General features: G+C 39.5%; 1 protein-coding gene across 4 annotated transcripts in view; it reads right to left on the bottom strand.

Annotated features, from left to right (window-relative positions):
• The window catches only part of FRMD5 (FERM domain containing 5), a 373,507-nt gene extending 363,035 nt beyond the window's left edge, over positions 1-10,472 (bottom strand). For all 4 annotated transcript variants that reach the window (XM_044662173.1, XM_044662175.1, XM_044662172.1 and 1 more), the window contains exon 1: positions 10,101-10,472. In XM_044662173.1, coding sequence (XP_044518108.1) covers positions 10,101-10,202 — 102 coding nt within the window. In that variant the 5' untranslated portion in view covers positions 10,203-10,472. The remainder of the gene's footprint in view (positions 1-10,100) is intronic.
• Positions 10,473-13,762: the final 3,290 nt, after the last annotated feature.

Raw genomic sequence — 13,762 nt, 5'->3', positions numbered from 1 at the left:
TGAGGTCACATTTGAACTCAGGACCTCCCATCTTCAGGCCTGGCTCTCTATCCACTGAATCACTTAGCTGTCCAAAAGGTCTAATCTTAAAAAGAAACTTTTTGTTTTGTTAAAAAAAAACATTTTTTAGATAATCCAGAGTCATAATACAAAAAATTATTTTCTCCTAACTTTTGTAATATAAAAATGGGAAAAACATCGCAATTCCCATTCTTTGAAAATTAGGATAATAAATCTGATCTTATAGTAGATCTAATGATATTAGACCTGCTTTCTAGGGGAAAAAAAGTTAAGATTGATATATTACAAATTCTATATATCATATTTACTGCCTTAAGTTTTCTAACTAGAAAAAAAGTCACAAAACAAGTGGGACAATTACAGAAGTAAAACATTTTTATTTCCCCTCTACTCCCTACACATTATTTCTAGTTTCTATCTTCTCTGCTTTTACAACTACCTATACCTCTGTTGCCCAACACTGTCTTTCCTCTTCCTTTTCTAGCTCTACTACATCAAGCTGCCTTTTACTGCCCTAAAATAACTCCCTTACTTATGTCTGCCACCACCACTGCTTCAATTTCTTGCTGCTACCCCTCTGCCATCCATGGACAAATTCCCTTTGTGTAGCAATAGATTACTTGGTGGAGGAGAAAAGAAAGAAGTGCAATTATAAATGTAAGTATTTTGGAATCATGCATATATCTGCTCTGTATATTTCCTTTAGATTCCTTCTTATTTAATTCAATTTAACTTGAATATTCAGAATAACTATGACCAGAAATTACATAGATATAAGAACCTGAATAATACTTGCTATTCTTTACATATGGTGATTTATTTCCCATCTTCATATCTTAGCACTGGCTATCCCAAGACTCAGCTCAAATACCCACTCCTGCAAGAGGCTTTCCCAGTTCCTCTAGATCAGTGGTTCCCAAACTTTTTTGGCCTACCGCCCCCTTTCCAGAAAAAATATTACTAAGCACCACCTGTCACATACTATCACTGGCCCCTTACAGTTATTCACTGCCCCCAAATGCACCTGTGGCCATCACCGTCTCCCTGGATCGCTGCAGCACCCACCAGGGGGCGGTGTCGCTCACTTTGGGAATCACTGCTCTAGATGATAATGCCTTATTCTCTAAAAGGCAAAAAAAACCCTATATATCTTACATGTATATGTTATCTTTCCCAATAGACTGTAAGCTCCTTGAGGCAGGGAATATTTTAGCATTTTTCTTTGTTTCTCCAGCACTTAATACAGTGCCTACTGTAAAAGTGAAATTTGGGAGATGCCATCTAAAAGTATATATATTTTCTATGGACACGTGGAAACTATCAAACTACATTTCCTGTGGTCCAACGGGTTTCTGTTTCCTGTTCTTTGGGCGTGGGGACCCCTACGTCACCATGCAGAGATCATTTTAAATCTCCTGGGTTAGGAGGAAGTTACCCTCTTGGCTAGCAGACTCAGGAAGAGACAGGAGGTAACAATAATGGCTGGGGCAGCAGTTTTGAATTCTTACAAGTGCGTGGTCTAATGACTTTATCTATCAGCATGGCTTTAATTAAAATACTAATTTATATTATTATATCAGCCTTTATTATTTTTCATCTTAATACTACCCATCACATGACTACTTAATAAGTGTTTAATAAATGATAATATAAGGAGATGTTTTGGTACATGTTCTCAAATATTACTTTAAGTTATCTACTTGAACTGAACCGGTTTTATGTTGAAGATAACTGAAGAAGGAATAATTTTTAAAACTAATAAAAGGGGAGGTCCTAGGTTCAAATCTGACCCCAGACACTTCTCAGCCATGTGACCCTGGGCAAGTCACTTGACCCTCATTGCCTACCTTTACCACTCTTATGCCTTGGGGTATTGGCTCCAAGATGGAAGGTAAGGGTTTTAATAATTTAAAAAATAATAATAAAACAAATGGGTGTATCCTGTTTCGATTGAGATTTCTTGGTTTGTATTTTAAAGGAATTATTTGGGCATTAGTTGCCCCTATGACAAGGATCTTTCTTCAACATGCATTTAGGCAGACTTCTAAAACTCCATAAATAACATGTATTTTAAACAATCTCTCGATTTTCAGGTTCAATCCCTTCAAGGGGGGCTTTCATTCTTAAGAGAGAAACCAGAAAATCACAGAAGTTGTGAGCTGAAGTTTGACTAATTAGAAACATACATCCTATGTTTCTAGAATGAGTCACAGAATCATAAATTTGGAGCTTGAAAAGTCCTTAGAAGTCATTGACCCCGACTCCCTCATTTTTATAGATTAAAACATAGAGGCCCATATAGATTCATTTGCCTAGAGTCACATTGTGAAGTGACATTTGAAAACTGCCTATTCATGTCCCTTGACTATTTGTCAATTGGGGAATGGCTTGATTTTTTGTACAATTGACTTAGTTCCTTATACATTTGAGAAATTAGACCTTTATCAGAGGTTTTTGTTATAAAAAATTTTTTTCCTGATTTGTTGCTTCCTTTGAAATGACATTTGAATCCAGGCCTTCCTGATTCTTCCCCATTCACTTTTTAAAATGATAATAATAATAGCATTAATATAACCAGATTTAGGCAGTGATAATTAACCACCTGATTGTGCTGATGAAGTGTCCATATTCATTCTGCAGTTTGTGCGTGCCCAAATGAAGTAGAAGAGTCAAAGTACAATGCTCTCTATGGTTATTAAAGAGTCCAAAACCTTTGACATCTCAATTTTGTCTCTCCCTACAGGGTGTCTCCACTCATGACATAGTGGTATGTGGATTTGTAGACCTTCCCCAATTAAAACTTAGCTCTGAGCCCCCACCCATCTCCTTTTTTTTTTATAACATCACTGGTCACTTGCTCTTAGCATTATGGAACTGAATTCCCAAAGAAACCATCTACATGCTGGAATGCTGAATGTGGCATTTGTATTCATAACAGAATCAATCCAGCATTAAATAGTACTTAATAACCAGATGACACAGTGAAAAATAAAACAGATAAACATCTAGCAAAAAGCTGGCATTCCCCCATACATAGGATCATTTTGGAGTTCTAAGACGTACATCATGTGACTCCTCCCTTGAGCATGCAAAGGAGTGTAACAGCATAGTGACCGTGAGATGTTCAGCTCACACTTCCTTTAGAAACAATCCTCAGGTGAAGATACAGAAATCTTAGATTCAAAGCCTTGTCTCAAGTCAAAGAATGTGGTATCTAGTACAGACTACAACTCAGGAAAGGTCGATGCTTTCTTCTCTCCGGTTTTAAGGACCTCAGACTTTATTTAGCTTCACTTAACCCATCACAGAGCAAAGTTATCAGAATCAACAGCCAGCCTTAGGAAGGAGCTATGCCAACATTCCTTTTACTCTTTCACTGTAGCATCTTCTCTATCCCTAGACCAATATCTTTGCTGATATTTGAGAAAGGGGAAAGAACAGCTAGAGAGAGAGAGATGTTATAGCTCATTTGGTATTAGCATCATCCCTGTAAAGTAGATACAGCATGTATTATCCACACTTTAAAGATAAGGAAACTAAGACCTAAAAAGGTTTAATGTCTTAGGGTCACAATGAAGACCAAGAGCTCCTACTTCTCAATCCAGTACCCATTTTAAGTTCATGTTTAACAAAGGTTAATTGCATAACGTTATCAGCAACTTCAAAGAATATCAAATAAAACAATTACATACAAATATTTTTCTTTAAGGAGAGCAGCTATACAGTCATGTAGTGGGCAGCTATACAGTTCGTGCAGTGGGCTAAGTAAAACCAAGTAAAAACATATGAGAGGAATGGGATTTAGACCCTCCTTCCCACCTTCCACAGTCAGTGTATGTAATCACAGAAAGAAAGGGACAGAAAAAAATGAGATAATAAGGTATTAGGATTTTAAGGAAATACAAAGACCTAGATCATTTCCTACTACCCCTTTACAAAGATTGAAGGAGTTCTTCCTGATAGAATTAGAGAAAAAGGCTGGCCATTAGCTAGGAAAAAGATTGGCTATGTCTAAATGGCCCTTAAAAGACAGTTTGAGAGAATGAGGGATAGACACATCCAGCAGGAAGCAGAGATATAGACTCTCTATGGAAACACAAAGGGAGGATCAGAAATTTATATCTAGAAGAGAACTTTTAGACTACTTTTTGACAGATAAGGAAACTGAGGCAAGAAGTTGTTACTTGCCAAGGATAGCATATCCAATAACTGTCTAAGGTGGGATTTGAACCTATATCTTCCTGAGTCTTAAGTCCATGGCTTCTCTGCTATACCACACATTCACTGGCAGAAAAACAGCTTCAAGAAATGAGACTTCTGGTAGCAGAGAAGAGAACAGACTATGGATTTCAAGCTGGAAAACTAGCATATCCAGAAAGCCCACAAAGATGCTGTACCTGAGCAAGATGAAGACTCCAAAGAGAGAGAGAGGACATCAAGAGTCCCGTGCCATACCAGAAGTATGAGCTGTCCTAGCCACATGTCCCTCATTACCACTGTACTCTAAGTTTAGGTCCATTCTCTTCCTGATGATGCTGCTTGTATTTATTTGTTGGAAAGAGCATCCCAAGTTGGAAATTGCCCTCCCAATCCTAGTAGTAATTCTCAGGTATAAACCAAAAAAGAAATTGAATTGCACTACTGAAATTGTTTGGGGGAAAGTGGTTTTACTTAGCCCCAAACCCATAGTTTACTACAACTGTTCTGATTGTGCCCTCTTAAATGTCTTTAAAATGTCTTTACTTTGAGTCAATTGTGTCAACTGGCTGCCTATTAAATGTAAATCTATTACTGAGGGGCTTATGAGCTGTATTTTTAAGAGTGAGATTCTCACAAGATACCTTTGAATCCTTGAACCCAAGATAGTGGCTGTCCATTCAAGTTACCAAACTTAAAACTGAAAGTTGATAAGAGGTGGCTCCTAGAAGGATACTATACATAAAGGCAGTCTAAAACCTTAATTAGTTTTAGGAACATATCATCTTAAGTGATATAATGTAATTGTATGTTGTCATATACATTTATTACATATGGAGAAATTAGCTCCATAGGAAATTTTGCAAATGGGCAATCAACCAAATGACATCATAATATATAGTTAAGAACATAGATCATATTTTAAAGCTAGGAAGGACCCTAGAGTTCATCCACTTGAGCCCCTGTCATTTTACTGACCCAGAAAGGTAATAAGGAGATGCCAGGAAGGTCTGGTTATAACAAATAAAAGCCATTATTGAATTGATTGTGGTCAAGGAATGGGCTTTCTTATCCTGTTTTTGGAGGTGATTTACTATGTTGAGGAACAAAAAAATTTTAAGCTGATTACCAAGTTGGGCATAATAGTATAATAAATTTTTCAACCACAGCAATTCTCAAAGAGCTCAAAGTTACAAATGAAATGTGATATGTTCTAGTGGAAAGCGAATCTACACCAATCAAATTATAGGTCCTTCAAAAATTAAAATGTGTTTCAGACAAATCTGTTATATTACTGATGGGCTATCAGATAGTGGCAAAAAAGCATGTGGCTAGTGCCATAAGACGAGCAAAAGTACATGCTATCTTCATTCATATTTTGTCCACAACTATATTACTTAGTAAATTAGTCCCAAAGATTTATTAAAGCACAAATCTATGCAAATGTCTTTATGAACAAAGTATTTACACATTTTCTATAGCTTCCTGTTCCTCATGCTTAACTGAAGACTTTATTTTAATCCAACAACACAGTGCTACACTCCAGAATTTATCTTGCATACTGAAGAGAATAATTCGTTTTCATTTATAATATAATTGGTTTAGTGTACAAGTTACAAAATGGACTCTAAAATTAAGACCTTCCAAAAATTTAGTTTCCTAAAAGGATATATATTCTGTGACTGCTATTTTTAATTGAGCTCCTAAGATCACTTAATTGCTCTTACAATAAAAGCTTTTCAAAAAATAATCAATATTCATTAAAATACAACCTCTGTATTCTTTTCTGTGAATAAAACTATTCTAATTTTTTTGCACTAATGAAGTAAATCCTTTTCATAGTACATACAGTTTACATAAGGAGGACATTCTTAGGAAAGACATTACATCAAGCGTAATGGTTAAGGCAATAACACACTGAAGTCAAAGGCTTGAGGTAGATGATAAGAGAAGCAAACCAAAAATCTTGGATTGAGAAAGCCTTCAATCTGAGTCAACCAAGCCAGTTCTTCAAATTTTAAATTAAACTAAATCTCATGAATAGTTTACAGTAGATCTAAGGCAAGTTGATATATTCTCCTGAAAAGAATGGAATATTTCATAAATTTAATTACTTGGTAAAATATACATTAAATAACTGTAAATAGGAGAGTACCTATTAATAGTTTTTCCTTTGCAAGTCATAATAAAGGCTAATTTTGCTCAACTGCTAAATAATTAAATTTATAAAATGTTATTTAATATGTATTTCTGGCACACACAAAAATTAAATTAGGTCCTAGGTTGAGTTTGATTTCTTATTAAAACAAAAGGAAATATTTCACATTTGAAGTTACAGAAGTTATAGGACTGTAAATATTCTAATAAACCTAACCTAGGTTTTTTTTATCAACTATTACAATCTTAAAGACAGCTAAGAATCTACTTTTAAGCACATTATTATGTTCAAGCACTGCATTTAATGTTTCTTTTCAGTTCATTAAAATCAGAGGTATGTATAATTTAATAAACCTTATTTTCTTCCCAATAAAAGAGCAAGATAAGGCTATAAACATGTTGTATAAATATAAATTTGTACAAATAAAAACACTTCAATGAAAAAATATGGGCTGTATCTGCATTTATGAGGCAATGACCTTCAGAATTAAAGTCAGCATTCCCTAGCTGTTAACAGTGTTCTTCACAGAAGAATGATTATACTACAGTCCTACAATGCATACTTTCTTTTCTCATAGATTATAAATATATTTGTATGTTAGGAATAATTAAAGAATACCTATAAAAGATTTGTAACTATAGAAACCTTCATTTTGGGGACATAAAATTTTTGTGTTAATTTTATGACAGTTCACAAATTGGTAGCTTAAGGTAACTAGTTCAGTATAACAATAGCGATATAAAAGATTATGATATTTTGTGTTAAAATTTCATAATATCCAAAAGATGTCAAGCGAATGTGTATAGCTCACTCTCTATATTGATAGAGATATAGAGATATCATATATGATGCACTTACTTCTAGAAGTTTATATACACATATGTAGACATGTGTACATATATAGTCATACATTTTCTAAGAGTTTATGCACACATTATATGTAGACATACTTACCTGTATATATGCCCGTGTCTATTTTCAAAGAAGTTTTCAAGAATCATGTGGCACTTTTGGGAAAAGAAATGCAATGTTGCTAAATCAAGAAATTGCAATTCCAAATATGATGGAAATGATCTTCTATAATGACCAAAAAAAATGCTTCACTATTCCTTTACACATTTCTTCCAAACAGTTGACATTAAAAAAATTAAATCATATTGTAGCAAAGAAAAGAGTTGCTTAGGAAAACTAATTCTCAAACACTCAAATCATGTTCACAGAATATATTCTTTTCATATGATATGCTGTTTTGAGATTTCCCCTTTAATTTTTCATCTCACAAAAGTAAACCAAAAATCATGCTAGAACCAAAAGATTTTTGTGTAATAACATGCTCCTTTTTTTCAAGGCCTGGCTTTTCAATGACAAGTTAAACTAGTTTCAGTTAAGACAAACACAGAGCATAAAACTAGTACAAGATGGTGTTCCAGGCATCCACTCAGTAGCAAATCATAAGCAACATTCTTAAGTTAAATACTTGTGTTTTCTTTCCTAAAATAGATAATAGAAACTACCCATACCTACAATATGAAGTCAACCAATTATTAACCCTCCACATTGTTCCAGCTATTAAAGAAAATAAGCAATTGATTTATTTCAATTCATTAAAAATACATGGTAGTCAGCCATTTCTATTAGATTAATGATGTCACTAGTTCTTCAATTTATTTAAGTGAAAAGTAAAAAGCCACTAATAGCCCCAAACCTTTTATCCTGAAAAAACTGTGATAATGACTTGTCTCAGAAATTCACCCTCAAACCATATATATCTCAACAGTATGTTGTGGTTCCTCCAAGAGGCTCCCCAAACCATCCAAATTATGCTTCTACAAAAAGCTTTAAACTTTAAAACCAACAAAAATAAGGATACTTTGAAACATCTACCACAGCGGCACATACTCAACTACTTCAAATATCCAAATGATATAGACGTATAAATCACATTTTTCCTTCCATAAAGTGTTAACAATTATTTTTGTAAATCCAGCATGAGACATGAAAATAGAATATACATAAAGTAACTCATCACTCAGAAGGGAAATAATATACAGCATCTCAAATAATCACCATCAAAAACAATAATGCTTTCACTTGGTGACTAGCCTAATCACAAATTCTGCTCAGTCTGTGCTTCAGTGTCCTTAAAAATAGATTTTCTACTCTTTCCTCCAACCTCATGCACCTTTGGTAGAACCTAACAGTTATGATGACATCAAAGGGAAGAGGGAAAGGGACAGATTAGAGATGAAGACAGAAACCAGCGCCAAGGCAGCAAAGAGCAGCAGCTATCATAATCGCCTTCCCCCTTCACATCCCAATACAGACGGAGAGGGTGTGAGAAGGGCCAAAGCCTCTGGGGCTGGAGCCAACAGTTTCGGTCTGCCACATCTTGGAACCCAGAGCTTTCCATCTTTCAAATTGGGCTATAGGAATTAGGCAAGACCCCACTGGTTTCTACTATCTGTGTTTCTGAGGAGGGGGAGAAAAAGGCTGTTTCCAGCTGCGAATTCCTAATAATTAAACACTAAGGGTTTTTCAATGTTTTCCTTCCCTGACTAAAGGAGGAGAAAGGGTTGTTACTGCATTCCTGGGAACGACTACTACTCCTGACGTACCACACAGCAGTAGGGAGGGAACTGAAGAGCACGGGATCGTAATATACCAGGCGCTGAATTTTGCATTCTGTGCAGCGCTGTTGTTTTTTTAAGTCGCTGGTGCGCCGACCCCCGCCCCCAAAAGCTGAGTCTTGTACTAAATCTACAACCTCTTCCTTTGCCCCCACCCCCGACACTCACATACATCCACCTGCTAAACACCATATCGTTATGGAAGTGAATGGTGTTGGGGAGGCTGGGGGGTTATAGGGTAGGGGGACTGAGAAAGGTCTGAAAAAGGAGTCGCTTTCTGTTCAATAGGCCACTGTGCATGGGCTGTGTGCTCCATCCTACATTCCAAGTCTGACTCACAAAACGCTGAAACACATGACATATACCATTATTCTTCCCATCAAAGAAAAATATAGAAAGAAAAACCGGCCAGCTCCAGCGCAGCCCCCCCCCCCAAGTCCTTCTGTCCTTCCTGAGTCCCATCCCAGCAGCAAGCGCAGCAATTGGGTCGGCTACCCCGAGATTGAGATTAGTGCCTGTGCCCATGGACTTAAAAAACCCCAGCTCCGACGGGGCGGCCGGACCAAACACCACCCGACCTGTCCCCAAGAGTGCGTTCAAAAAGGGTGCCCTCCCAAGGGAGCAGCTCCTTCTCCCGGCAAGCTTTTGTGCGCCCGGAGTGGCAGGGACAGCGTAAGGCGAGGTTTCTCCAGCTCCCAAACGAGGGGAGGGGGTTGCTAGTAAAGGGGATGGGGAGGATGCCTGGGACAAGAGCCTGCACCTGAATCTGCAGCACACTTAAGGGTCGCCCGCCCCAATCCAGGAAAGCTTTGGGAGACAAAAGTGGGGAGAAGAGAAAGAAAGGGGGTATCGCGTCTCGCTCTCTGGAAGAGTGGTTAGGAAGAAGCGCCCCCCTTTTCCCCACGCGAGAGTCTTCCCCAAGCTGAGCCGCAGACGGTCCGCGGACAAAGCCCAGGGAGGCGAAGGGAAGCGGGCGGCCCCGAGCCAAGTTACCCCGGAGCTGCTGCTGCTGCAGGGGGAGGGTGACGGAGAGAGGGCGGCGAGCCGCCGCCGGCGCCGGCGGTGGGTGGGTGGGCGGGGGTGCTGGGGCTGCTGACCTGGATGGTGCAGGTGTACTCGCTGTCGTCCAGGAGCCGCACGGTGCAGCTGTACTCGCGCTCCAGGTTCCTGCTGCTGCCGCTCATCAACCTGCTCAGCATCTTCCCGCTCGTCCGCCAGCCAGCCCGCCCCCGGGAGCGACGCGGCGGCGGCAGCGGCGGCGCTGCTGCGGACCCGGACCAGAACGGGCGCCCCTCAATGGGGCAGCACGGTGCCGGCCCCAGGCACCTGCACCATCACCCCGGCAGCGCCGCGCTGCCTCGCCTTTCCGATCCTTTTCTTCTTCTTTCTCCTTCTCCTCCTCCTCTTCCTCTTCCTCAGTCACCGCTGCTGCCGCCGCTCGCCCGCACACAAGCCTAGCGGCGGGTGCCCCACTCCACTCCTCTCCGCGCCCCGGCTCTCCTTTCAGAGCCCCTTGGTCCGAGCTCAGCCCGTGGGGCGGGGCCTTCGTGATGAGAAAGCCAATGAGAGCCAGCGCGGCGAGAATGAGTGGCGGTCAGGAAAGCTAATAAGGATGGGGTACCGGGAATGAAAGACAGACGGTAGAACAAATGATAGAAAAGGATTTGGGACCGAGGAGAGCAGGCCCGACCCTCTGTATCCCGAACCAGGGGCGCTTTTCCCCTGGCTGTTCTGAGAACGGTGTTGCCCCTCCCGCCGGGCCAGGAGCTAGGGACCAGGTTGGGTTCGATAATCTGGCGCTTCCTTGATATGTCGGTTCTGAGGCTCACCAGCATGAGATCCAAGCTCCCCTTCAGAACTGCCGGCCGATCTCCTTCGTGAGTCCCGTAACACAAAACTAGCATCGGGCCAGTGCAGAAGGCAGGCATCCCAGTTGCCTTTTGCTCTCAGCCAGGAGGTTGCATCCTAACACCCCTGAAAGGCCAGGCCCTCTCTCCTCCCTATCCCCTCTGGTTTGAAAGGTACCTGGTTCATTCACCCAAAAGCAGCTAAATTCTAAGACAGCCTCAGCTATTCTCTCTCTTAATCAGGATTTATCTTCAGCCCAACCTTGCACCTCCTTTATTAAAATACACCATCTCCTCCCCCACCCTTAATTTTTTGGAAATACTCCAAGGCACGTGCACTACCTGTGCTTTCCTTTGCTTGTACCTTTAAAACTGCTTCTAATCCATTTGTACTCCTAAACAAAGCCTGGTATCCTAGTTGCCTGGGGACTATACAGAATACAAAGAGTATTTGTCTATGTTCTTTATGAGCTCAAGACCATTAAGTACTTTACAAAAGCGTCACTAATTTTATGGAATTGCCACCCTTCCATATTAATTTTTTTTTAATTTCAGGAGGGCATACATCCTACAGATCTTCCTAATTCTATTCCCCACCCCCTTTGACACACATCTACCCTCTCCCTTCCAACTTATCTTTTACATAGCCACTAGTGTTACCAGACTAATGTGACTAATACATACCAGATTGAGCTTTCTAAAACATAAATCTGGTCAAGTCACTCCTCTACTCAAAACCCTTCAATAGTTTGTGCCCATCAAGCCCATAATAATTTGATCTGCCATTCCAGGCAATCTGGAGCCATTTTACCTTGCCCACTTCACCTCATAAAACTTCTCTTCCTGAACCCTATTCACTGTCCTCCTACCCCATGCCAGAACCATCTTCATTTTTTTTTAACTTTTACTTTCTGTCTTAGAATACATATTAAATATTTGTTCCAAGGCAGAAGAGGGGTATGGGCTAGGGGGCAATTGGAGTTAAGTGACTTGCCCAGTATCACACAGCTAGGAAGTGTCTGCAGTCACACTTGAACCCAGGAACTCCAATCTCCAGCCTGGTTCTCTATTCACTGAGCCATCTAGCTGCCCATAGACACATTCTTTCAAGTGTTTGTGCCTTTGTTCATATTGTTCCATATGCTTTAAATGTTTCTCACTCTTTTGCTCATTTAGTCCCTAACCATAACTCAAATGCTACTTCTTTTACAGAGCATTTGCTGATCCTTTCAAAGAATAATTAATTTTAGTTCTTTACATGTATTGTCTTTTTTTGCTTATTAATACACACATATCATATGGACCATATCTTTCTACTAAATTGTACCTAGTAAAGTTCTCTGTATATAGAAGATACTTAGTAAGTGATGCTTTAATTGAATTAAATCATATGAATATAGTAGCTATAGCAAAAAATATAAATTTAATATTCATCTATTCTTTCTTATCTTACCTTCTATGAAACTATAGAATCTCCTGGTTCCCTTCTAACCTTTCTGACCATTTCTCAGTCTTTGCTCTGCTCCTATGTATAGGTATCCCCAAAATTCTGTCCCAGCTGCTATTCTCTTCTCAAAGTGGTACAACCAAGTGCCAGCATCAGAAAGACCTGAGTTCATACCCAACTTCAAACACTTACTATAACCCTGAGCAAGTCATTTAACTCCTCTTTGCTTCAGTTTCCTCATCTAAAAAATGAGGATAATAATAGTACCTTCCTCACAGGGTTGTTGCTGGGATCAAATGAGACAATAATTATAAAGTGCTTAGCACTATGCTTGGAACATAGTTAAGCATTATATAAATATGTTAGCTACCATTATTATTATTACTACCTCTATATTGTGATTCCCACTTGCTTCCATGGGTTCAGTTATCACTTTTATAGAGTTGATTCCCAAATTCCTATATCCAGCTCTAATCTCTCCTATGAATTCCTACTTCCACATTTCCACATTTCCAACCGCTTGATGTATATATGATCACTAGCATTTATATAGTATCTTAGGATTTTCAAAATGCATTACAGATATTATCTCATTTTATCTTCACAACAACTCTGGGAAGCAGGGACTCCATTTTACAAATCAGGAAACTCGAGTAAGCAGAGATTGGGGGACTTGCCCAGGATCACACAGCTAGTTAGTATCTGTGGAAAGATTAAACTCAAGTTGATAGAGGCTGGCAGTGGGCAATGAGGGGTAGTAATAGGAACAAGACCCTCATACTTAGAAATCTTGTATTTCTCACCAGTTAGCACTAGTTTAACATAAACTGCAAAACCTGTAGTTTCAGCATTAGCCAAGCATGAATTGCAGAATCTATATTGTTGATCAATTCATCCATCACCTATACTGGATCTATAATGTTCTATACTGGTTACCAGCTTTGTGCCTAATCTGTTTTTAATTACTCATATTGTTCTTTATTTAGCTTAGTTCTGGGCTGTTAGGACTATACTGCATCCCTCTCCCATGGTCCCATTCCAGAAGGGCAGCAAGACCTCTCCCACAATGACAAATGATGACAAGGTGGACAATGGAGTAATATGGGACCTGCTCACTAGGGACTCTGGCATTCCAGAAGAATCCCCCAAACCTGTGTATGCTCCTTATTCCCTAGGATGTATATGTCAAACCCCAAAACGCACCTCCATCTGAATCTGGCCATACTCATTATCCAGGGTTTTTGGGAGAGGTGAATATGTCTCTAGAATGGGACATGAATAACCCCAGACTCTAATAAATATGCTAACCCTGATCCACAGAGGGTGTTGCTGCTACTCCACACCTGGAGAGTTGCTATTCCATCAGCTCCAGAGAGGCTACTCTACAAACCCATAGGCTTATCCATAAGCCCTAAGGCTATTTGATTAGCCCCCAGACGATTCCACCAGCTATTGGGCTATTATT

The sequence above is a fragment of the Gracilinanus agilis genome, chromosome 2, assembly GCF_016433145.1.
Source record: "Gracilinanus agilis isolate LMUSP501 chromosome 2, AgileGrace, whole genome shotgun sequence".
In the NCBI taxonomy this organism is placed as follows: domain Eukaryota; kingdom Metazoa; phylum Chordata; class Mammalia; order Didelphimorphia; family Didelphidae; genus Gracilinanus; species Gracilinanus agilis.
The sequence above is the reverse complement of the archived record's forward strand: the minus strand, read 5'-3'. Positions and strand labels throughout refer to the sequence as shown.